This window comes from Mobula birostris, chromosome 25, assembly GCF_030028105.1.
Source record: "Mobula birostris isolate sMobBir1 chromosome 25, sMobBir1.hap1, whole genome shotgun sequence".
Lineage (NCBI taxonomy): Eukaryota > Metazoa > Chordata > Chondrichthyes > Myliobatiformes > Myliobatidae > Mobula > Mobula birostris.
The window spans coordinates 47,980,982-48,005,707 of NC_092394.1; the positions used below are offsets into that span (position 1 = coordinate 47,980,982).

General features: G+C 41.4%; 1 protein-coding gene across 2 annotated transcripts in view; it reads right to left on the reverse strand.

The window, feature by feature from the left end:
• Nucleotides 1-536: 536 nt before the first annotated feature.
• Nucleotides 537-24,726, reverse strand: part of ap2b1 (adaptor related protein complex 2 subunit beta 1) — a 265,422-nt gene continuing 241,232 nt past the window's right edge. For both annotated transcript variants that reach the window (XM_072243607.1, XM_072243606.1), the window contains one exon: nucleotides 537-1,560. In XM_072243607.1, coding sequence (XP_072099708.1) covers nucleotides 1,486-1,560 — 75 coding nt within the window. In that variant the 3' untranslated portion in view covers nucleotides 537-1,485. The remainder of the gene's footprint in view (nucleotides 1,561-24,726) is intronic.

Genomic DNA, 24,726 nt, shown 5'->3' on the forward strand with positions numbered 1-24,726 from the left:
ATGCTTGCACTACTGATACTGCAATAACCATGCACTACAGGTGACTGACAGAAATTACAACCAGATTGTGCACAACCATCATATTACAAAAACCTTTGAAACTGTCAACATTATGGACATGTAAAGACATTTCCCATGTTTAAGGGATAAAGGTGCTGTAGAAGGTTAGTTGCCTGAAAAAGAATACGTTCATTGAAGATAAATCTGGTCCTCAAGTTTTACTGTTCAGTTAACCACAGAAGAGAGAGACGTTAATCCATCTAGCCTACTGATGAGAGTAAATAAAGGTACTGATGAAACATTCAGTCACACCAATACAACTAAACACTTAACTACCATTCTTCCTGGATTGTCAGCAAGACACTTTGCACAGCTCAGTCTACTTTATTCACGTTCCAGTGTGAACATAAAATGAATTATACCTAATGAATAACAATTATTATAATAAAGAAAACACAGATGGCAAGGATGAATCAATCAATGCATCACCACCAAAATACAGCAAAGAGCATCTTAGCGACATCTTGCATATGATATTATTTTGTCAAACGTTTATTGAAAATTTTGCTGAATCTATAAAGAAATCTTCAGGAAAATTGCAACAAACACATCTATAAAAATTAAGCATTTTGTAAAGGAACAATGAAGATACAATGTAGGATGCTGTTGACAATAAATGTTACTGCAAATAAAACCAAGTGAGCAAGTCCTCAAGTTTCGGCATGATACTGCTGGGCAAGTTTCAGGAGAAGTTAGGCATTAGTTGGTTTTAGTGGTAAACATGAGATTCAGACAAGTAAAAGACTCTGTCCACCTTAGATTAATGTGAATGACTCACACTAAAAGTTAGCATTTCTTCTTGGGAATACATGTACAAAATCCTTCAAGAACCAGAAGGACTTTTGCATCAAATAAGAAAGAATCTTAGAAAGGACAGTTTTGTACAAGCTTGATTAAGTACCACATGGTTAAATAAACAAATTCTCTTGTGGAGTAAGTGACTCTCGGGGATTTAAATATTTCAAGTTGCAGTACTTTTCCCTTGACATGCCCAGTGCTTTAAAGACACACCCAATATTTTGGCCATCCTCTGTATTTGACACATTCCATGAAGATTAGCACAGATGCTACCTAGCCCAATTATACATCAGGTCTAAATCAATTAATAAAACACAACAAACTTGGCACAGAACAAATACATCTGTTGGAATAATATCACTTTGAGATAGTGGTCTGAACAGTGGTTTTGTTTTGAAAAAGCAACAGAAGAACACAAACTGCCGCACTGAAAGTGACTATAGTTGACATCTTCTATTGAATGCATACAATTATAAGTTTCACTATTTCATCAGTGCATTTCCATTAAAAAACACCAAATGTAGATTTTGTTTATGATCCATTTCTAGTACGCACTGCTAGTGATATTTGTTGAGAGGAGTGCATCAAGATGAGTACTTTCAGTACGATTGGGTTCAGTTCCAATCTTCAGTTCTTCAGAAGGGTATCGTAGACTTGGTAGACGTACTGTGATACCTCTGGTGCTCTGCACTTTAATGACAACTGCGAGGGTAAAAAGAAACAAAAATTAATAGAGAATAAAAGACACCATGAGCAACATTCAGTAAAGTCTTTAGGGCCCTGTACGGCTAGACTGACACATTTTGTTCATGCAGACATTACAATAAGAGAAAGCATAAAATCTGTAAGGCCTGCCTTAGGAGGTTGGTAGAAAGACTCGACCAAAATTTGATGTAGTGGCAGCCTTTGGGTGAATTAAAATGTTCAAAATAAATACCTAGCACAAGCTGAGAAAACAGATGTCAAAACTATTTGTACGTGGACCACTGTGATTCTATGATCAGAATCAAATTTAACATCACTGGCATTTGTTTTTGTGGCAGCAGTATAATGCAGTACATAATAATAGAGAAGGAAAACTGTGAATTACAGTAAACAGTTACATGAAAGAAGTGGTGCAAAAAAAAAAGTAGTCAGGTAGTGTTCATGGGTTCAATATCCATTCAGAAATTGGATAGCAGAAGGGAAGAAACTGTTCCTGAATCGTTGAGAGTGTGCCTCCTTCCTGATGGTAGCCATGAGAAGAGGGCTTGTCCTGGATGATGGAGGTTCTTAATGATGGATTCCGCTATTTTGAGGCGACACTCCTTGAAGATATCCTGGATACTACACAGGCTAGTGCCCATGATGGAGCTAGCTAATTTTACAACTCTCTGCAGCTTATTTCGATTCTGTGCAGTAGCCACCGCAATCCCCCGTATCTGACAGTGAAGCAGCCCGTTAGAATGCTCTCCACGGTATATCTGTTTAATGCTGTCTTAGAAAGGTCAATTCATTGTTTAGTATATGGGCTCTCAAAATACTTCAGTAGATAGTAAGGTTCTTCCAGGGCTCTTAAAAAGGGGATTTACAGCATGTTTGATGATGTTTTAAAATAAAGACTGGAAAATCACAGTACCAGAATAGATTCCAAGATAATTATCTGACAGCTTGGAAGATGTGTAGGTGCAAGCATAAATACATTCAGAAATATGTCAGCAAAACATAATTAACAACTTTTGCAGGAATGCCCTGTTCTTGCCTGTAATATTTTTTGAGAATATGGCATATGGAATATGGATATGATCCTACGGCTGGGATCAAGACAACGAGATAAACATAGGTCTCCAAATGCACTGAACCTGTTGGGAAGATCATCTAGAAATGAATGACTTGTGTTGGGTGATGTGTGGCGCTGACAATGGGATGCCAATGTTGCACAAAGATGATTGGTTACATGTTGGACATATTTACTACCTTCCTTATTAAAATGTTGGATATAGTCATTGCTTTTTTTTTGTTAATACAGTGGATTCTGGTTAATTGGGCCAGCAGTTAATCGGGGCAGCCACTTCTTTGGGGCAACTCTTAAAGAACAAAAACTAATCGCGAAAATAGCCAGGATTCCCTTCATTTATTTGGGACATTATGTTGCTTAATTGGGGCATAGGACTGTTGTCAGTTTCTAAATAGTGTTAAATAAGTGCGCGTGTAGGCGTCAGTCACTACACAATGCTTAGAGCAGTTTTTAAATAGTGCCAGTTGCACATGCTTGAGTTCAAAAAGCAATGATTTTTGTTACTGATAGATCCTGAGAAATACAGAGCAAGACAATTCAGAATTGTTCTGCTCACTGCAGCTTCAAGCTTTCAGACTTGGAGATGCCAGAAAAGGCAGGGAGTGAAAATGAAACGATTTCACTACTTCAGCAAGTTAGGATCTAGGAAGAATGAGAAGGTATCAACAATCATTTTGAATGTTACAATGAAAACGAAGATTTGGAGGCATTGTTTGAAGGCAATCTATCATCTGCACTAGGTGTCTGCGCTGATTTTGTTCATTTTACAGTCAACCAAAAAAACACGGCAGTGTACACTGGATGAATTCCTCCGTCAATAACTATTCAAAATTTATACTGTCAGACATTCCACCTCTCCCGGAACTTCCGGTAGTCTCCTGCATATTAATAGTGGCTCCCTGATGCTGCAAATTATATACAATATCACAGAAATCAATTTTTTTGAGAGCGAGCGAGAGAAAAGCAAGAGAGCGCGAGAGCGACCGCAAGAGAGAGTGCGCGAGAGAGCGAGCTCGAGCAAGAGCGCGCCACTGCAGAGTGTTCCAAAAAAAATAAAACGTACGTCACCCCAGACTACACTAAAGTGTACCCCTGCCTAGTAGGGGTCAAAATAATGACAGTGTTGCTCGCTGCACTGTTTGCAACAATGACTTTTCTATTGCCCATGTGGGTTAAGACTGTAAAAGACATGTTGAGTTGAATTTAACAGGTGTCATTCGTTCATTAACATAGCTAACGTTATTTAAACTAGCTGGCCAGCTGCTAAGGAGCTACTCTATTGCAGACATCCCACCTCTCCCGGAAGTCTCCCGCAAATTGATGGTGCTACTTCCCTGAAATGAGTTTTTGCAGGGTGGGATGTCTGTACAGTTTTATAGCACTGTATTAGTATTCTAATTTGTTCTGTATTTTGTTCAAATATATAATTTGTTAATCAGTGAAACAGTACTTTGCCTTTCTTTTTATACCTTTTTAACTATTTCCATGAAACTTCGGTTAATTGGGGCAGTTGCTTTATTGAGCCAAAATGTACTGGTCCCAATGTGTCCAAATTAACCGGAATCCACTGTATATTGAGCACAATTATTTCAATTTATTGATTGCTCTCCTTATACAAAATATATTCACTGATAAGTATGATTGAAATATGACACTTAACTCTTATTTATTGAGAGAATCATTCCTTCCAGAAATATCAGGTTCCAGGTAATCAAGATAAAGGTCTCTCAATGCCAAAACCCTGTGCATCCACCAAACCATTCCTCCCCCCTCCACCATCAGAATAAAGATCTCCTGCAGCATTCTAACAGCATTAACATGCTCACTAAAACATTTAATAGCCTACCAGGAAACGATTAGCTAATAAACTACTTCTATCAAAACTGACAGACAGAATTAGGCTTTGAAATCACTTAGTGCAGCTGTGTAAACAAAGGCCTTTTCCTTAGAACAGTGCACAGCAGGAAGCCACCAATATAAACTGATCAGCATACGCACACAGACGAATAGATTAATCAATACGCACACATATGGAATTGTTCAAAATAGTTTCAGATAGGGACTGGAACTGACCTTGGGACATGAGGATTGCAAATCAGCAGGTAATTAGAACAGAATTTAATATATTCCAAATGAAAATAATGATATTGAACCAGGGCTACTAATTAAATGCTTAACTGAAGCATGAGGTTAAAAGAGCACCTTAAAAGCAGAAATAAAATTAGAGGCATCAGGGCTTAGGCAGTTAAAATCAAATTCATAAATAGATGAGCAGTGCACGACAGTGAGATGGAGGTCAGAATTAGAGGAGGCAAAGAACAGTGACAGGATAGGTTAGAGAACAAGACTGAGAATTACATATGTATAAATTCCTGGATTGGGAGACAGCATATGTTACTAAGTACAGAACTGATGAGCAAAAGGGAGTTGTTTGAGATAAAGAACAGCAGAGAGTTTTTACACTGCTAAGGTCTGCAGAAGGTATAACATAGAAGACCGGCCAAGAGAGCAGTGGAATAATCAAGTATAGGGTTAATGAAGCCCTAAGATGCCAGTAGCTGATGAATGGAGGCCGGGACAGTAGTTTTGGAAAGGTGTAAATATGAACTCTGAGCACAGCTTTATGAACTTTTTAATTTGAACAATTCATAAATACTATTTTCCCCTTGTCTGAAATAGGAAAGTATGATTCAATCTCCAGTGTAAAATCAGATATGGAGGGAGGAGAAGATGGCGGCGTGACGCAGCACACACGGCCATTCCGAATTATATCATATCTGTGAAGTAGGATGCCATGCACAATCCTGATTTGATAGAGACAGACGTGAGAAGCACGGAGGAACATCTGGAGAAACTTCTGAAATGCCTGCTTCGCTGCCACTCCTACTGTGTGATCCAGAATCTCCGGAGGGGAAGGCCCCAAATCTTCGGCCTTGCCTATTGCCGGGGCTAGGGTCGAAGCGCTCGGCAGAGATGGCGCTTGGTATTGGAGAGCTGGTCGGAGGCTCGGACGGACTCGGGGTCGGATGCTTCCGGGATGCTGCATCGGCAAGTTTGCGGCGCTGGAGGTTTACCTTCTGCGTGAGATGATGGGACTTTGAGACTTTACCGCGCCCATGGTCTGTTCTCATCAAATTATGGTATTGCTTTGCACTGTTGTAACTATATGTTATAATTATGTGGTTTTTGTCAGTTTTTCAGTCTTGGTTTGTCATGTGTTTCTGTGATATCATTCTGGAAAAACATTGTATAATTTCTTAATGCATGCATTATTAAATGACAATAAAAGAGGACTACGTGTCCTCATAATCTAATCTAATAAGGCAAATACACTCTGTCAAAATGCAGCTGTTACTGTGCAGAGTGTTGAAATCTGTCCATCAGTCATTTTTCTTCTGAAACCCCAACTGAGCTTCCTGATCAGTTATAAAATCTCTCTACATAAATCAGGTCTTTCACTGGGTTTTCTGGCTTTTAGAGGCAATAAAGTTATAGATGGGGCTGGTGATACTACCATGTGAATAGTTTTTAAGTACGTGCACCAGAAGGCAGGCTCAGCAAGTGCAGTGAGATTTGTTGTAAGAATCATTCCTCACATCAGGCAGATTCCGAATGCTGTCACTTCTACTTTTTCGTCAGGCATATCGGATGTCCGACACTTTTTGGAAAGAAGTGGTTTTTACATACCAGGGTACAGACCAAGGACCTGAGGAATTCAGTTTGCCTAATAGGAGTGCTTCTAACCAGCAGGATAATGCAACATGTTCATATTCCATCATGACATAGGATAAATAGGAGGATGCCATTTGGCCCACAAGACCTATGCTAGCTCTCAGAGAAATCCTATTACCCACTACCTATTCTCTCTCCCAATACCCACCTATAACTTAAGAGTTGGCAAGTAGCATAACTCCAAGACATCTTTGGGAATGTGGAGGAAACTGTGAGAAACTCACACAAGCCGTTTGTTCTTTAAAACCTACACACAGCATCATTTCACTGCCTGCGGTCTTCAACCATGGGATACAAAAGCTTAAAAGTGCATACTACTGGGCTCAAAGACAGTTTCCATACAACTGTTAAGACTACTGAATGCTCCCCTAGAATAGTAAGATGGAATTTTGTCCTCACAATTGCAAATTATTCTCTGCCTGAATTGCACATTTGCTGTAACAGTTTAGGTAGATAGATATACTTTATTAATCCCGAGGGAAATTTGGTTTTGTTACAGCTGCACCAACCAAGAATAGAGCGTAAATATAGCAATACAAAAAACCCCAACAATCAAACACTATGCCAGATGGAAAATAAGTCCAGGACCAATCTATTGGCTCAGGGTGTCTGACCCTCCACGGGAGGAGCTGCACGTTCGATGGCCACAGGCAGGAACGACCTGCCGTGCCACCCAGTGTTGTATCACGGTGGAACGTGGCTGAAGTCCAACAGTGAAAAGTTCAATTATTGTATGTTGTTATTATTTTCTCTGTACTATCTCAACATTATTGTAATGAGATGATCTGTACGGATGGCATACAAAACCCAAGTTTTTCACTGTAGCTTGGTACATGTGACAATAATAAACCAATTTGCTTTTTTTTTTTACTCAGGAGAACATGTCTTCTCATCCATAGCACATTACACAATCTCTGGCCCCTGAGATTTTTCTTATTGGGGCTTCACGCTCAAAGCACCTGAGCAAAATCAAGAACCTGGTAGATTTGAGATTCTACTGGCCACTCAACTTTCTTTTACATCTCAGAATTAGGTTTAATATCACCATATGTTGTAAAATTTGTGGTCTTTGCAGCAGCAATACAATGCAATACATAATAACAGAGAAGAAGACATGAATTACAGTAATAGGTAGCTCAAAAATAGAAATAAAAGTAGTGAGGTAGTGTTCATGGGGTCAATGTCTGTTCAGAAATCCGAAGGTAGAGGGGAAGCAGCAGTTCCTGAATTGTTGCATGTTGCCTTCAGACCTCCTTCCCGATGGTAGCAATGAGAACTCTTAACATTCCAAGCTAGTGACCCAAATGTTAAAAAATGCTTTTAATTTGTACAAAACAGACACAGAGCAAGCTCTATATTTAACTAAACTTGTTAGCCACCATCTTGTGAACTGCCTGCAGATTCTGGTAACGAGAGGATTCCTGATTGCTGACTTGCATATCTCAAGAGATTCAATAACCACTTGAAGTCTGCAACTGTTCCCTGACTCCAAGTTATCATCTGAAATCAACAGCAATAGATAAATAACAAAAACTCCATTTGCTGTCAAAAATACGTTGTCTCAACAGAGAATGAAACATTGTGGGACTGGTCAGCACCAATCTTGTCACAGTCTTTTCCAAAGAAGTATGGGTAGAGAATAGGATGAGGACGATTAATGGCATTGTTCGTGACCAGTAGCACTTGTTGAAACTTCAGCAGACAGAAGAGTTTTTGGAAAATGGGTAGAGGTGATAACAAATGAAGATTGATAAAATATCCCCTCTACATTCTCTTATTCCTAAACATGAACAATGTTCCAGGATATTTTAGAAGGCTCTTCATATTGTGTTACTTTGTGGAATGGCACTGATGATGTTGTTGGGAACTTCTACAGGATTAGATGCTGCCGTGTTTAAAGCTACACTATTTACACCCAGAAGGGGAAATCTTGGTCTGTTTCCATGAGAAGCAGCTGCATGCTTCAAAGCAAACTCCATTTCCTGGCACTCAGAATCAAAATTTTATTGGCGCTTTTCTGGGTCAATACATTTAATTTTAGTTAAATGCCATTGGCAGGGTTGGACATATTAGATAGACGCTAACTCTCAGTGGCAGATCCTGTAAACTGACAGAACCCAGGTTTAAGAGAAGTAATTTAGTTTGAAACTGTTACAATGGTGATAGCGTTATGGTTAAAAAAACAATGTGGAGAAACCAAAGCAAAATGATGTCAATATAGGATTTGACTAGGTGGGGGTTTGGATCTATTTGCATTGTTTTAGAGCATAAATGAATTTATAAAATTTCAAAGCAATGATGAGATTATGTTTGGATATATACTGCTGTTACTGAAATTAAAAATGAGTCTTGGGAAATTATGATGTCAAATACAAAATCATATAGTTCACAGCATTTTAAAGGAGGAAATCATTGCTACTGTTTGATATGAGTCTACTCTGACACTAGGTTATTAATAAGCTCTGGCCTTTGTATCTTTAAAAACGTGACTAAAATATCAACATCTGTAACGGTAAGACTAAAATAAAACAGAGTTCACTTGAGTCGCCTTCAGAAGCGATTCACAAATTTATTTAACATAGACCCGGATCTAACTAAAAACACCCTGAGGCTTATTACTATACTGAATTAATGTTGTGAATCCATCTTTAGTTTCAAGCCAAATGGTTACATCAATGATCTGTGCATCTATGCAGGGTGATGTAAAAGACAATAAGATCCTAAGATATAGGAGCAGAATTGGGCTATTCAGCACATTAAGTATGCTCCATAGTTTGACACTGCTGTTGAAGCCATAAAAAAGATATCAATAACAATCTTGTTATTCAAAATATGGGTGATTTATTTTCCATTTCAACCCCAGTCTCCTGCCTTCTCCCTGTAACCTTTTACGCCCTTACTAATCAAGAACGCTCACTTTAAATAAACCCAATGACTTCGCCACCATGGTGTCTGTGGCAATAAATTCCACAGATTCACTCCCCCCCACCGGCTAAAGAAATTCTTCCTCACCTCTGTTCTAAAGGGACATCCTTTTATTTTTAGTCTATGCCCTCTGGTGCTGGAATCTCCTACTACTGGAAACACCCTCTCCATACCCACTGTATCTAGGAGTTTCAATAACTGGTAAGGTTCAATAAGATTCTCCATCATTCTTCTAAACTCCGACAAGTACAGGCCCAGAGCTGTCAAACACTCCTCACACATTAACCCTTTCATTCCCAGGATAATTCTCATAAACCTCCTCTGGGCCCTCTGCAACGTCAGCACCTTCTTTCTTGGATATAGTGCCCAGAACTGTTCATAATACTCCAAATGCGGTCCAACAAATGCCTTATAGAGCCTCAGCATTACATCCTTGCTTTTATATTCTAGTCTTCTTGAAATGAATGCGAACATTACATTTGCCTTTTTTATTATTGACACATCCTGCAAGTTAACCTTTAGGGAATCCTGCACTAGGACTCACAAGTCCCTCTATACCTCTCATTTCTGAATTTGTTTCTTGAACAGTGGAAACAGCAGAACCACCCAATGTGCAGCAACTTGGCCCAGCATATTCCTCATTCTACATTTCCAATCAAGCCAGAGGATCAATGAGAAATATTGAAGGGCAGCCAAGGAAAAACACTGAGGTAGCAATTGTTGCCAATAATACCAGCTGATGACCACCTTCAGAAAGAGATCCATTAACATCCCAGAGGTCATAACAGCTGCATATACACTATGGGTATGAAAACAGGTCAAAATCTGAGTATCCTGGAATGAATGACTCACCCTCTAATATCCCAAAAACTTCTCTCCAACTACACAACAAGAGAATGATGGATTGGCAGAACTTTGTGGGCTGGAGGGCTTGTACTGTGCTGCAGTGGTCTACATTCGGTTAGGCTTTCTTCAGCAATCAGGTTTGTTTGAAGAAATCTTTCCCCAATTATCATCAATGTATCACCTACAGCAGCAGCAGTTCCAATACATTTGACCACTGCTAGATTACAGTTATGAATGCCTACTGTTCCATGCCTAGACTGCATTTTGGGATATTGGCTATCCTCCTCCTACCTGTATACAGGCAGAGGTTAAAAAGCAAGGCTCCAGAGATAAGGACAACAAAGATGTGATCGCGGGAGACAGAAGAATGGCTACGGATTGCTTCAAGTTGATTGGCTAGGCCGAATTCAAGGATTCATTACAGGATCTGAACAAATACACCATGGTTGTCATGGACTTTATAAAAACAGTTGTAGACAAGTGGGTCCTGACAAGATCATTCAGTCTAACCTAACCAGAAGTCCTGTGAACCATGAGATCTGCATCTGCTGGAGGCCAGATCAGAAGTATTCAGCTCTGGAAACCAAGTTAAATTCAAGTGGTCCCAGATGAGCTCAATGCCTTTTTTGCTGATTTTGACTGTCAAAACATGGAGGAACCTTCATGAACTCCCGTAGTCCCCAATGACCCTGTGATTTCAGTCTCTGAAGCTGACCCATGGAAAGCATCTGGCCAAGACAGGTAGCTGGCCAAGGACTAATGACCTGTGTTGATCAACTAGCTGGAGAATTCACTAATATCTTTAACTTCTCGCTTCGGCAGTCTGAGGTACCCATCTGCTTCAAGCAGGCTTCAATTATACCCGTGCCTAAGAAGAATGTGGTAACCTGCCTCAATGACTATCATCCAGTAGCACTTACAACAACTTGATGAAGTACTTCGAAAGGCTGGTGATGAAACATATCAACTCCTGCCTGAGAAGTGACTTGGATTAAGTCCAACTTGTCTACGATCACAATAGGCCCACAGCAGATGCCACTTCATGGGCTCTTCACTCAATCCTGGAATATCTGGGCAGTGAAGATGCATATATCAGGATGCTCACCAATGACTACAGCTTGGTATTCAATACTATTATCCCTTCAAAATTAATCAATAAGCTTCAAAATCTTCAGCCTCAATACCCCTGTGTGCAACAGGAGCCTTGTTTTCCAAACTTGCAGAGCTCAGTCAGTTCGGATTGGCAAAATCATCTCCTCCACAATCTCCATCAGCAAAGGTCCAAAGCCATATTTAAGTCTGTCGATGAGACCACTGACATTGGCTGAATCAAAAGTGGTGTCAAATCAGCATACAGGAGGGAGATTGAAGATCTGGCTGAGCAGTGCCACAGCAACTTTTCACTCAATGTCAGCAAGACCCAAGGAGCTATTATTGACACAGGCAGAGGAAACTGAAGGTCAATCAGCCCATCCTCAGTGGGGATCAAAGATAAAGAAAGTCAGCAACTATAAATTCATCAGTGTTACCGTTTCAGAGGGTTTGTCCTGGGTCCAGCACGTAAGTGGCATTATGAAGATGGCATAGCCCCGCTTCTACTCCCTTAGAAGTTTGCGAAGATTTGACAAATTTCTATTGATATGCAGTGGAGAGTATATTGACTGGTTGCATCATGGCTTAGTATGGAAAAACCAATGCCCTTCAAAGGAAAAACCCACATAAAGAAGGATATGGCCCACTCCATCACAGGTAAAGCTCTCCCCACCACAGAACACATCTACATTTGCTATTGCAGGAAAGCAGCATCCATCATCAACAAACCCCAGCATCCAAGCCATGCTCTCTTCTCTCTGTTGCCATTAAGAAGGTAGTACACGAGCCTCAGGACCTGCACCACCAGATTTAGGAACAGTTATTTCTACTATCAGACTCCTGAACCAGAGGGGATAACTTCACTCGCCCCATCACTGCACTGTTCCCATAACCTACGGACTCACTTTCAAGGACTCTTTATTTTAATGTTCTTGATATTTACTGTTTATTTATTATTAATTGTTTTTGTATTTGCACAGTTTGTTGAATTTTGCAGATTAGTTGTTTATCCGTCCTGTTGAGTGTTTCATTGATTCTATTGTGCTTTTTGTATTTACTGTGAGCGCCTGTAAGAAAATATATCTCAGCGATATATATAACATATATGTACTTAGATACTTTATACTTTATTGTCGCCAAACAATTGGTACTAGAATGTACAATCATCACAGCGATATTTGATTCTGCACTTCCCACTCTCTGGATTACAAATATTAAATATTAAAAATCATAAAAATCATAAAAATGAGTAAATATTAAAAATTTAAATTATAAATCATAAATAGAAAATAGAAAAATGGAAAGTAAGGTAGTACAAAAAAACCAAGAGGCAGGTCCGGATATTTGGAGGGTACGGCCCAGATCCGGGTCAGGATCCGTTCAGCAGTCTTATCACAGTTGGAAAGAAGCTGTTCCCAAATCTGGCCGTACGAGTCTTCAAGTTCCTGAGCCTTCTCCCGGAGGGAAGAGGAACGAAAAGTGTGTTGGCTGGGTGGGTCATGTCCTTGATTATCCTGGCAGCACTGCTCCAACAGCGTGCGGTGTAAAGTGAGTCCACGGACGGAAGATTGGATTATGTGATGTGCTGCGCCGTGTTCATGATCTTCTGCAGCTTCTTTCGGTCTTGGACAGGACAACTTCCATACCAGGTTGTGATGCACCCTAGAAGAATGCTTTCTACGGTGCATCTATAAAAATTAGTGAGGGTTTTAGGGGACAGGCTGAGTTTCTTTAGTTTCTCAGGAAGTAAAGGTGCTGGTGGGCCTTCTTGGCAGTGAAGTCTGCTTGGTTGGACTAAGTCAGGTCATTTGTGATATTGACCCCAAGGAACTTAAAGCTTTTGACCTGTTCCACTTGTGTACCACCGATGTAAATTGGGTCATGCGGTCCGCTACTCCTTCTGAAGTCAACAACCAATTCCTTCGCCTTGCTGACGTTGAGGGATAGGTTATTGTCTTCGCACCATGCCACCAGGTTCTTAATTTCCTCCCTGTACTCAAGCTCATCATTACCCGAGATACGACCTACAATTGTTGTGTCATCAGCAAACTTATATATTGAGGTTGATGGAAACTTGGCTACACAATCATGGGTGTACAGTGAGTACAGCAGGGGGCTGAGTACACAGCCTTGTGGGGCACTGGTGCTCAGAGTGATTGTAGAGGAGAGCTTGTCCCCTATTTTTACAGTCTGGGTCCTGTCTGTGAGGAAGTTGAAGATTCAGCTGCAGATCTAAGTGCTAAGGCCCAGGTTCTGGAGCTTAGGAATCAGTTTATTTGGAATGATGGTATTAAAGACAGAGCTGTAGTCAATGAAAAGGAGCCTTATGTATTTAAGGAACTGGGATAGATTGTTGTATATGCCCCCATCAACACTTTTGACCATGAATTCAAAGTTGCTCAGTTTGGCAATGCCAGGCAGAACAAGCTGCACAGCATGAGAGGTGACAGTTCGATGGATGTATCCCCCTGAGTGAAGATAATACACTTACTTTGAACTTTATATTCACAGTTTACTTGAATTTGCACTACTCCAACAGTAACGAAGTTTGACACCAGCCAGGACATGAGAAAAATAAGCAGAAGCTGGCCATTTACCCTCATGTCTTCTTTACCACTCAACAACATAATAGCTGGTCTTTCACTTTAATGTCAGTTTCCCAAAGTAGTCTCTTTGACTGGCCTTTTGCTACCCTAAATATTTAGTCCCAACATCAATATACAATGATGTGCCAACTACAAAATGCACTGCAGTTAGCTACGCTTCTCCAACAGCACTTCCCAGTCTCTGTCATGATAGAGAACAGTTCAGCAGTCACACAGGGACCCCCCCATTACCTGCACATCCTCTCCACAGACATTGGTGAATAAACTCCCACACCTCGGTCTAAATACACTATTGTGCAACTGGCCTTCTTAACTAACAGACCTCAGATAGTCCAGATGTACAACTGCTCCTCCTTCCCCATCACTTTCAACATGGGTGCCCCCAGGGCTGTGTGCTGAACCCGTTGCTGTACACTCTGCTCACACATGACCGCATGGCTAAGTGCCTGAGTGATCACATCGTCAGCTTCACCCACGACATGATAGTGCTGGCGCTCATCACCAACAATGGTAAGACAACGTTCGGAGAGGAAGTAGAAGAGCTTGATGCCTGGTGCCAGGCAAATAATCTCTTCCTCAATGTCAACAAGACAAAGGAGATGGTTATTAAATTCAGGAGAACTTGCACCACTCAAACCCATTCCCTTACATTAGTGGCACAGCAGTGGAAACTGCGAGCAGTTTCAAACTCCTGAGGGTTCGCATCTTGCACCAACTCTCATGGTCTAAGAACACATTATACAGAATCAGAAAGCTCACCAACACCTCTTCTTTCTGAGGATGCTGAAGAGAGCTAGATTATATACATCTATATTCCTGTCATTCTACAGACACACAGAAGAGAGCATCCTAACATGCTGCATAGTATGGAAACTGCACTGCAAAGGACAGGAAGATTCTACAACGGGTAGTCAAAACTGCCCAATGCATCACCAGCAGCAGCCTACCCACTATCAAGGACATTTAGACAGAAAGGTATCGGGAAAATAACAGCATGAAGGATTCCACCCACCATGCTCAGGGACTGTTTGTCCCACTCCAATCAGAGGAGGTTAAATAGCGCTCATGCCAGGACACCCAGACTCAAATACAGTTATTTTCCCCAAGCAGTAAGGCTGATCAACACCCCCACTCATTATCCCACCCCACCACCACCACCACTTTATCATTTCCTGTCATTCACCTTGTGTACAGACACTCCTGTGTCTAGTATCACTTCATGGATGTCACTTAATGTATATAAACTATGTTATGCATTTATATTTGTGTTTCTTTTTTATTGTATTCCTCATCTTAAGATCCAGAGTAACAATTATTTTATAGTCTTTAATCTGTGTACTGGGAACAGGCAGCACGGTAGCATAGTGGTTAGCACAACGTTTTACAGTACCAGTGGCCGGGTTCATTTCCCATCGCTGCCTGTGAAGAGTTTATACGCATCTCTGAATGCATAACACATCAAACTTGAAGCAGATGGGCTAAAGCAGTAGAAGACCACGAACATACACTCAGTAGTACCTAATAAAAAGGCCACTGAATGTTTATCATTGGTCTTCATCATTGTCAGGTCCAAACCACTGAAATCTCGACCCAGGGCCTTTGTGGGAGTACCTTCACCTGAAGGACTGGAGTATTCTAAAGTGCAGTTCACCATCATTTTCTTCATCAGCGAGGAATGGGCAATTCATGTTGGCCTTACCATCGATGCCCATCTCCCAAAGAAACTGAATAAATTGGAAAAAGCAATTTCCATTCCCAGCAGCATCAATAAGGAGGATCGTTGAGGGAAGTATTTCACGGTTAAATGCAGATCATCGAAAGATTGTTCTGATGCCCTGGCACCCTGAGTAGAAGAATGCTTTGGATGAGTGTTATTTCTCCATTACTCTCTGACAATCGTTTCCTCTGATAATTAGCAGCAATTTTGTTCTATGTGTCCATTGCCACTAGTCTGAGGGGTGAAAGCCAGGATCAAATACAAAGACAACTAGCAATGAAAATAGTAATCCTGATGTTACATTTCACAGAAGTTTATCTATTATTTCTTCCATATCCTGTCATAAATCCTCTCCTAATCAAACTAGCAACCATCAACAAGTTCAAAAAGTTCTAACATCTAAAAGCAGAACCTTTTGATTATAAATTTATTCATGGAATATGAATGAGAACATAGCATTTTTGTCCGTCCCCAACTGCTCCTCAGCAGGGGAGGTAGTTAAAAATTAATGACTCTGGTGGTTCTGGAATCACTTAACGCTCAGGCTGGGTAAGGATGACAGATTTACAGTACACTCCCAAAGGACAGGGGTGAACTAGGTGTTTTTAACGACAGTCTTTCCTAAATTTCCCGATTTATTCCAGTTAGCTTGAATTTAAATTTCTCTGCTGTTACAGTGGAATTCAAACTTGTGCCTGTGGATCAGTGGTCCAGATCTCTGGCTGGCAACCCAGCAACATAATTGCTCAATCCATTGTCTATTCTCTTTTTTTCAGATCGACTGCAGCTGTGTGCAAAAATACTGGTACAGAATGAAAATATAATTTTATATTCCTTTCATTGGTAACTTGTTTAGGTTAATTCTGTAGGTCAGGCAGCATCTATGGAGAGGAATAAACAGTTGATTTATTCAGGCTGAAACCATTCATCAGGACCGGAAGGAAGGGGGCAGAAGCCAAAATAAGAAGGTGGGGGGAAGGGAAGAAGTACAAGCAGGCAGGTGATAGGTAAAAGCAGATGAGAAGAAAGGTAGGTGGGTAGGGAACGGGGGAGGTGAACTGAGAAGGGCTGAAGGAGGAACCTCGTTAGAGCCACACCTCATTCTGCCTACGAAATCTCCAATCTGATGACAAACATTATTTTCTCTAATTTCCAGTAATTTCCCCCCACCCCTCCTCCTCTACTTTTCCATTCTTCATTCTGGTTACCCTCTCACTCCTTTTCTCATCTGCCCAGCACCTCCCTCTAGTTACCTTCCTTCCCTTTCTTTCATGGTCCACTGTCCTCTCCTATTAGCTTTCTTCTTCTTAAAGGCTCTTCCTCTTCCACCTATCACCTCCCAAGTTCTCGTTCCGCCCCCGCCCCACTCACGTACCAGCTTGTACTCATTCCACTCCCCCCAACTACTTCTTATTCTTCTTCCCGCTTCCCTTCCAGTCCTGATGAAGGGGCGTCAGCCTCAAATGTCAACTGCTTCTTCTGCACTTTAGATGCTGCCCAACCTGTTAAAAGCCAGTCTCAGGCACTTTTGGCAGCACAGCTTTTCAAAATCAACTCTATGAAATGTCCTCTAAACTTCTAATTCACTGTGATCATTCCCAATCGATGGGCCCTGCTCAAATAACTGAAGTAATTTTACATGACTCAGATTTTTAAATCATTTATCAAATCATTTTATCACTGTAAATCTATTAATTCTCCCTACAGCTTTTACTGCTCCATCTGCAATTGTTTCAAGTATCGCAGTTAACTTCTTAGAAGTAGAGTTTTAACCATCCTAAGCAGCAGGATGAATAAGACTGTAGATAAGATTTTCTTTGATATTACAATAAGAAAAAATTACAAAATAATGATGGCTTCACTTCAATTATCTCCTCTACGCCATCTATAAAACCAAAATTTGTAAGGCCATTTGTAAGTAAAGGGATAACATTTAACTCCTGCTTTGCATGTGCATAAGTGCAACACAAAATGAAAGTTGTAAGACAAAATGGTGTCAACTTGGAATGTGGGAGTGTTTTGAGAACAAACAAGAGTACTGATACACAGCTTTGAGAATAGATAATGGTGAAAGCCACGTTTTTCAGTAAAACTTGGTGTTTTTGTCATTAAGTTATGTGCCGAGGCTGAAAGTAATGAGAGATAAGGTCTTCCCGCTATCATAAAAGGGATACAGTTCCCCTTGCCTTTATCAAGCACCTCACGAACCTCCATATCCAGCACATCGTTCTCCATAATTCCTGCCACCTTCAATGGGATTCTACCACTAAACACATCTTTCTCTCACCTCCACCCTCTAAGTGACTTCCTTGCCCACTTGCCCCTCCTCACTGAACTCCCTCGCGACACTTTACCCTGCAAGCGGGACTAAGTGCTAGAGCTGTCCCTACACCACCTCACTCACCACCATTCAGGCTCTCAAACAGTCCTTCCAGGTAAAAGTGACATTTGATCTGCAAGTCTGTAAGGGCCATCCACTGCATCTAGTGCTCTCTACATTGGTGAGATCCGATGTAGATTAGTGGACCATTTCATCGAACACCTTTGCTCTGTCTGCCACAGAAGGCCAGATTTCACGTGGCCACCCATTTCAACTGGATTACCATTCCCATTCCAACATGTTGGTCCATGGCCTCCTTTACTGTTACGATAAGGGGAGCGGGGGGGGGGGGAGTGGGTATGGGGAATGGGGGTAACAGGAGGGTAGAGGGGAGAGTGGGAGAGGGTGAGAGGGGTAGGGTGGGAACGGGTGAGAGGGGTAGGGTGGGAGCAGGTGAGAGGGGTAGGGTGGGAGCAGTAGAGGGTAAGGAGAGGGGAAGAGGGGTAGAGGGAAGGGGAAGAGGGATAGAGGGGGAATGGGGAAGGGGAGAAGGGGAGGGGAGGGGAAGAGGGGGTAGGGGGAGTGGGGAAGGGAGAAGAGGAGGGGGAGATAGAAGAAGGTCGACAAAGAGAGAGAGATAGAGAGAGGGAAGATTGAACTGACAGCACCCACGGGCAAAAATATTGTCTGTGGGTTACCCTACCACAAATTGGAGAACTGAGATGGGAAGCCGTAGTGATGTCCTCTCCAGTTAGGTTGTCATTTTGTTAAATAATGTAGGGTTTCCCAAAAACAGAGCAAGTCTTATACATCCGCTTGGAAATAGGAACATGGCTTGTGTCAGGTGGTAGAGCAGTAGTGGCTACCATCACCGCCAGAAATACTATTGGATATTGAGTCTTATTTTTCAGGCCAAGCCATGAGAGACTGGGCTACCAGCAAAGACATTTATTGAGAGGATGAACAGACTCTTAAAGCAACAGTTTCATTTATGAACACCAGACCCTTATGGCCAGGATTTCCTATGACCAGAATGATCAAACATATCTCAGAACCTGAGGAGGAAGTGAGCACTACAGAATGGGTTCTTGCAGGAGTTGGGAAGAGTACGGGTACACATAACATACCCAGTTCTCAAGCATGCCAGGGAGAGGTTGTGCAAGCGGAGATGGGAACACATATTAGGTAAAGATCATTTGATGTGTTTAAACAGAGAGAAACTGACAAAGTGAGAATCAGGAAACTGATAATAACAGATGCTTTGTTTTTGTTTTAGGTGAAATGAGAGTGTTGGAGCTAATTCTATAAGCAACAGGAGCTTTCCTTTGGGCAAGCAGTACAATCTAGGTATGCAGGAGGGATACACAAAGACCTAATATGGACGACAAAGACATCCTCTGATGCAACAAAGCAAAGAACAAATGTTCAAATACACCCTTGGCTTAGAATCCTTTCACATCTTGCTATAATCATAATATTTATTGTGCTTGTAGTGCAATTTATGCTAGGTTACTGCCTTAAGCCAGAGATTAGACAAATGCACCTTGTATGATTTATTACCCATATAGAACCCGTATTATAATAATCCTGCTGTTTAAACAATGTTTCGGAGACAACTTGTATTTAATGTGACTTATCCGCTTTTATATTCCTTAAAAGCACCAATACTTCCCCTTCTTTAATCATCATAATTTCCATAACTTCCCTACCTGTTTCCCTTATCTTATACAACTCAATATCCTTCTCTTCAGTGAATACTGAAGAAAAGAAGTTTTTCAAAATCTCCCCCATCTCTTTTGGTTCCACACATAGCTGCCCACTTTGACTCTCTAAGGGACCAATTTTATCCCTCACTATCCTTTTGTTATTAATATAACTGTAGAAACCCTTTGGATTTATTTTAACCTTACTTGCCAAAGCAACCTCATATCTTCTTTTAGCTTTTCTAATTTCTTTCCTAAGATTCTGTTTACATTCTTTATATTCCTCGAGCACCTCATTTACTCCATGCTGCCTATATTTATTGTAGATATCTCTCTTTTTCCAAACCAAGTTTCCAATATCCCTTGAAAACCATGGCTCTCTCAAACTTTTAACCTTTCCTTTCAACCTAACAGGAACACAAAGATTCTGTACCCTTAAAATTTCACCTTTCAATGACCTTCATTTCTCTATTACATCCTTCCCATGAAACAAATTGTCCCAATCCACTCCTCCTAAATCCTTTCGCATCTCCTCAAAGTTAGCCTTTCTCCAATCAAAAATCTCAACCCTGGGTCCAGACCTATCCTGCTCCATAATTATATTGAAACTAATGGCATTGTGATCACTGGACCTGAAGTGCTCCCCAACACATACCTCTGTCACCTGACCTATCTCATTCCCTAACAGAAGATCCAACTTTGCTCCTTCTCTAGTTGGTATCTCAATGTATTGCTGCAAAAAACTATCCTGCACACATTTTACAAACTCCAAACCATCCAGCCCTTTTACAGTATGGGCTTCCCAGTCTATGTGTGGAAAATCAATATCTCCCACAATCGCAGCCTTGCGCTTACTACAAATATCTGCTATCTCCTTACAAACATGCTCCTCCAATTCTTGCTCCTCATTAGGTGGTCTATAATACACCCTTATAAGTGTTACTACACCTTTCCCGTTCCTCAGTTCCACCCACATAGCCTCCCTAGATGAGCCCTCTAATCTATCCTGCCAGAGCACCGCTGTAATATTTTCTCTGACAAGCAATGCAACACCCCCCCCTCTTGTTCCTCTGATTCTATCACACTTGAAACAACAAAATCCAGGAATATTTATTTGCCAATCACACCCCTCCTGCAACCATGTTTCACTAATAGCTACAACATCATACTTCCGGGTATCAATCCATGCTCTAAGCTCATCCACCTTTCTTACAATGCTCCTAGCATTAAAATAAACACATTAAAGAAATTTTCTACCTCTTACTCTCTGTTTATCACTAACGGTGCAAACAACTTTACTATCTCCTTTTTCTTCCTTCTCCCCTATATCTGTTCCTACACTCTAGTTCCCCTTCTCCCTTGTATTTAGTTTAAATCCACTGGAGCCTCTCTAGCAAACCTACCACAGCGTGATCTATTTATGGCTACAGCTGGAGAGGGTATTCATATAATTTTCTTCACAATTAACTTAGTATTACCGTGTTTTTGTTAGATAGCTAATTGCGTGAAAGTGTGAATGAATTCAAGACCATGTTCCATAATTACAAGATGGACCTAGAAAAATTCAATAAGGAAGTCAGGACAAGGGTGAAGTAATTACAACATGTAATTTGTTAGTATACAAAGTAATTAAGGCAATAGTGTGGAGGCATTGATTTCTATGGGGCAAAATTGAATAGAATCAGGATCAGATGGGAAGAAGCTTACGTTCAGCACAATTCTTGTTCCAAGCTGGGCCAGTTTATTTCAGTGTGCTATGTACAATGCAAGCTGTCAAACAAGAAGCTGGAGGAGTTTAATAGTTCACTAAGGTCCTTTTTGGACGTGGCTGGTTTCAGCGTAAGTTCTAATCATGCTGCCAATATCTAATATGGCTTTACAACACTGAGGCTTTAATGTATAAAGGAGGGGAGGGAGGGAATGTCAACTCAGACCATGAGAGGCCAGCGTCGGGCATTTTCATGCCTTACAGGGCGCAAGTTGGAAATCTGTGTGGGGCGCCACTCCTCACACAGACACTAGAGCAATGTGTGGTTAAGTGCCTTGCTCAAGGACACAAACACACTGCCACAGCTGAGCTCGAACTAGCAACCTTCAGATCACTAGACGAACCCCTTAACCACTTGGCCATGTGCCCAACACAATGTATAAAATATACTCCTAAAAATCAACAAAATAATATATAAGCCATAGTAAAGCAATATAAACATGCTAAAATATTAAAAGGCATTTCACAGGAGAACAATCAAATAAAATATGAAACAAGTTCTCACAGGAAGTACTAGAACAGATGACCAAAAGCTCAAAGAGGTAGGCGTACAACTGCAGGATAAAGGAACAAATAGAAATAGAGAACCCAAAAGGAAACAGAACTGATAAGCTTGGGACCCAGGTATCTGCATGCATGGCCAGTAATGAAATGCATGGGTACACCAGAAACCAGAGCTGAGTCTGGTTTCAGAGTCTCAGTCCAAAACGTTGACTATCTACTCTTTTCCATAGATGCTGCCTGAGCTGCGGAGTTCCTCCAGGTTTGTGTGTTGCTTTGGATTTTCTGCATCTGCAGATTTTCTTGTGTCGTGATATATCTCTTTGGGTCGTAGGGATGAAGGAGAACATACAGAAAGGGAAAGACACCATGCACATTAAAGCAAAGCTGGCAGCCAATGTGGGTCAGCAAACAGGTGAACTGGATACGAGTCAGGCCACAAGAAGCAGGGTTTTAAAGAAAGGACAGGTGAGGTGCTGAAGGATAGCTAATGTTGTTCTATTGTTTAAGAATAAGCCAGGAAATTATAGGCTGGTGAGTCTGACATCAGTAGTAGGTAAGTTATTGGAAGGTATTCTAAGGATTCAAGTAATTGGATAGAGAAGGACTTCTTAGGGATAGTCAACACAGCACTGTGCTTGGTAGATCATGTCTAATGAATCTGATAGTTTATTTGAGGAGGTTACCAGGAAAGTTGATGAAGGCAATGCAGCGGATGTTGTCTATGTAGATCTTAGTAAGGCCCTTGACAAAGTTTTGCGTGGGAGGTTGGTCAAGAAGGTTCAGTCACTCAGCATTCAGGATGAGGTTGTAAACTAGATTAGACACTTGCTTTGCGGAAGAAGCCAGAAAGTGGTAGCACATGGTTGCCTCTCTGACTGGAGGTCCATAACTAATGGTGTGCCACAGGGATCGGTGTTGGGTCCTTTGTTATTTGTCATCTATATCAATGACCTGGATGTGGTTAATTGGTCATTGTAAATTGTCCCGTGATTAGGTTAGGGTTAATTGGGTTTGTTGGCTGTGTAGCTGGGGCAGGTCACCTCGAAAGGCTGGATGGCGTACTCTGTGCCATATTACTAGATAAATAATGTAGTAGAATAGATCAGCAAATTTGCAGATGGCACCAAGACTAGGGATGTAGTGGACAGCCAGGAGGGTTATCAAAACTTGCAGCGGGATCTGGACCAGTTGGAAAAAATGGGCTGAAAACTGGCAGATGGAATTTAATGCAGACAAGGGTGATGTGTTGCACTTTGGGAGGACAAACTAGGGAAGGACGTACACAGTGAGCAGTAGGATTCTGAGGAGCATGGAAGAGCAGAGGGATCTGGGAATAAAGATCCATAATTCCTTAAAAGTGGTGTCACAGGTAGATAGGGTCATAAAGAAAGTTTTTAGCACATTGGCCATAATAAATCAAAATACTGAGTATAGGAAGTGGGATGCTAATGTTAAAGCTGTATAAGATGTTGGTGAAATCTAATTTGGAGTATTGTGTGCAGTCCTGGTCGCCCACCTACAGGAAATATATTACTAAGGTTGAAAGAGTGTAGAGAAAATTTACAAAGTTGTTGCTGGGACTTGAGGATCTGAGTTATAGGGAAAGGTTGAATAGGTGAGGACTTTATTCCCTGAAGAGTAGGAGAATGAGAGGAGATTTGATAGAGGTACATACAATTATAGCCGGCTGGTGGTGTAGTGGTATCAATGCTGGACTTCGGGGCGAGAAGTCCCGAGTTCAAATCTGGCCGGCTACCTTGCACGCTTTCCATCTGTGCCTGGGTTGAGTGTCGAGCTAACAACTCGACCTTGTAAAAAGAACCTGGAGAGGGATGGGCTCCGCCTGGTTTCAGATGCCCAAGACACGCCGTACGATGAGCATACCAAAAAGATCGGTGCAAAAAACTTGTCATGACGGCGCCCCAACGACTCCACTAGGAACGTGCACGCACACGCGCGCGCACACACACACACACACACACACACACACACACGCAATTATGAGGGGTATAGGTAGGATAAATGCAAGCAGGTTTTTTTCCCCACTGAGGTTGGTGAGACTAGAACTAGAGGTTATGGATTAAGGGTGAAAGAAGAAATGTTTAAGGGGAACATGAGGAGAACTTCTGCACAGAGGGTGGTGAGAGTGTGGAACAAGCTGCCAGCTGAAGTGGTGGATACAAGTTTGATTTCAACATTTAAGAGAAATGTGGATAGGTATATGGATGGGAGGGATATTGAGGGCTATGGTCTGGGTGCAGATTGATAGGTCTAGGCAGAATAGTTCAGCACAGGCTAGATGGGCTGAAAAGTCTGCTTCTGTGCTCTAATATTATTGACTCCATTACTGTACGGAATAAAGCAGCATGTGGAAGCAGTTAAGCCTTGGGGTAACAAAGCTATGAATCAGTGTTTAACATGGAGTAAATTGGGACATGTTACAAAGATGGGAAAAGGCAGACATCATGCAGGAGAAAATGTGTAATCTGATGCGCTCTGAGCCAAAAAATGACAGCAAGAGTGAGAACAGGCTTAATCTCAGATAGTTGGCAGGATAGAAAGAAACAAGCACTTAGTGTCACTACGAGGAATTCTGCAGATGTTGGAAATTCAAGCAACACACATCAAACTTGCTGGTGAACGCAGCAGGCCAGGCAGCATCTCTAGGAAGAGGTACAGTCGACGTTTCGGGCCAAGACCCAGTCCTGACGTCAGTTGTAGGGAAGAATACTTGGCTGAAGGAAACTTCTGAGTACCTAATATACAATATCAAACAAGCAGTTTTGTTGTATTGACCACAATCAAATTAAAATTCTTTAAACCCTCAATGGAAATCAACAGTTGGGAGGAAGTTATCTGGGATTCTCTAGCGCCCTGC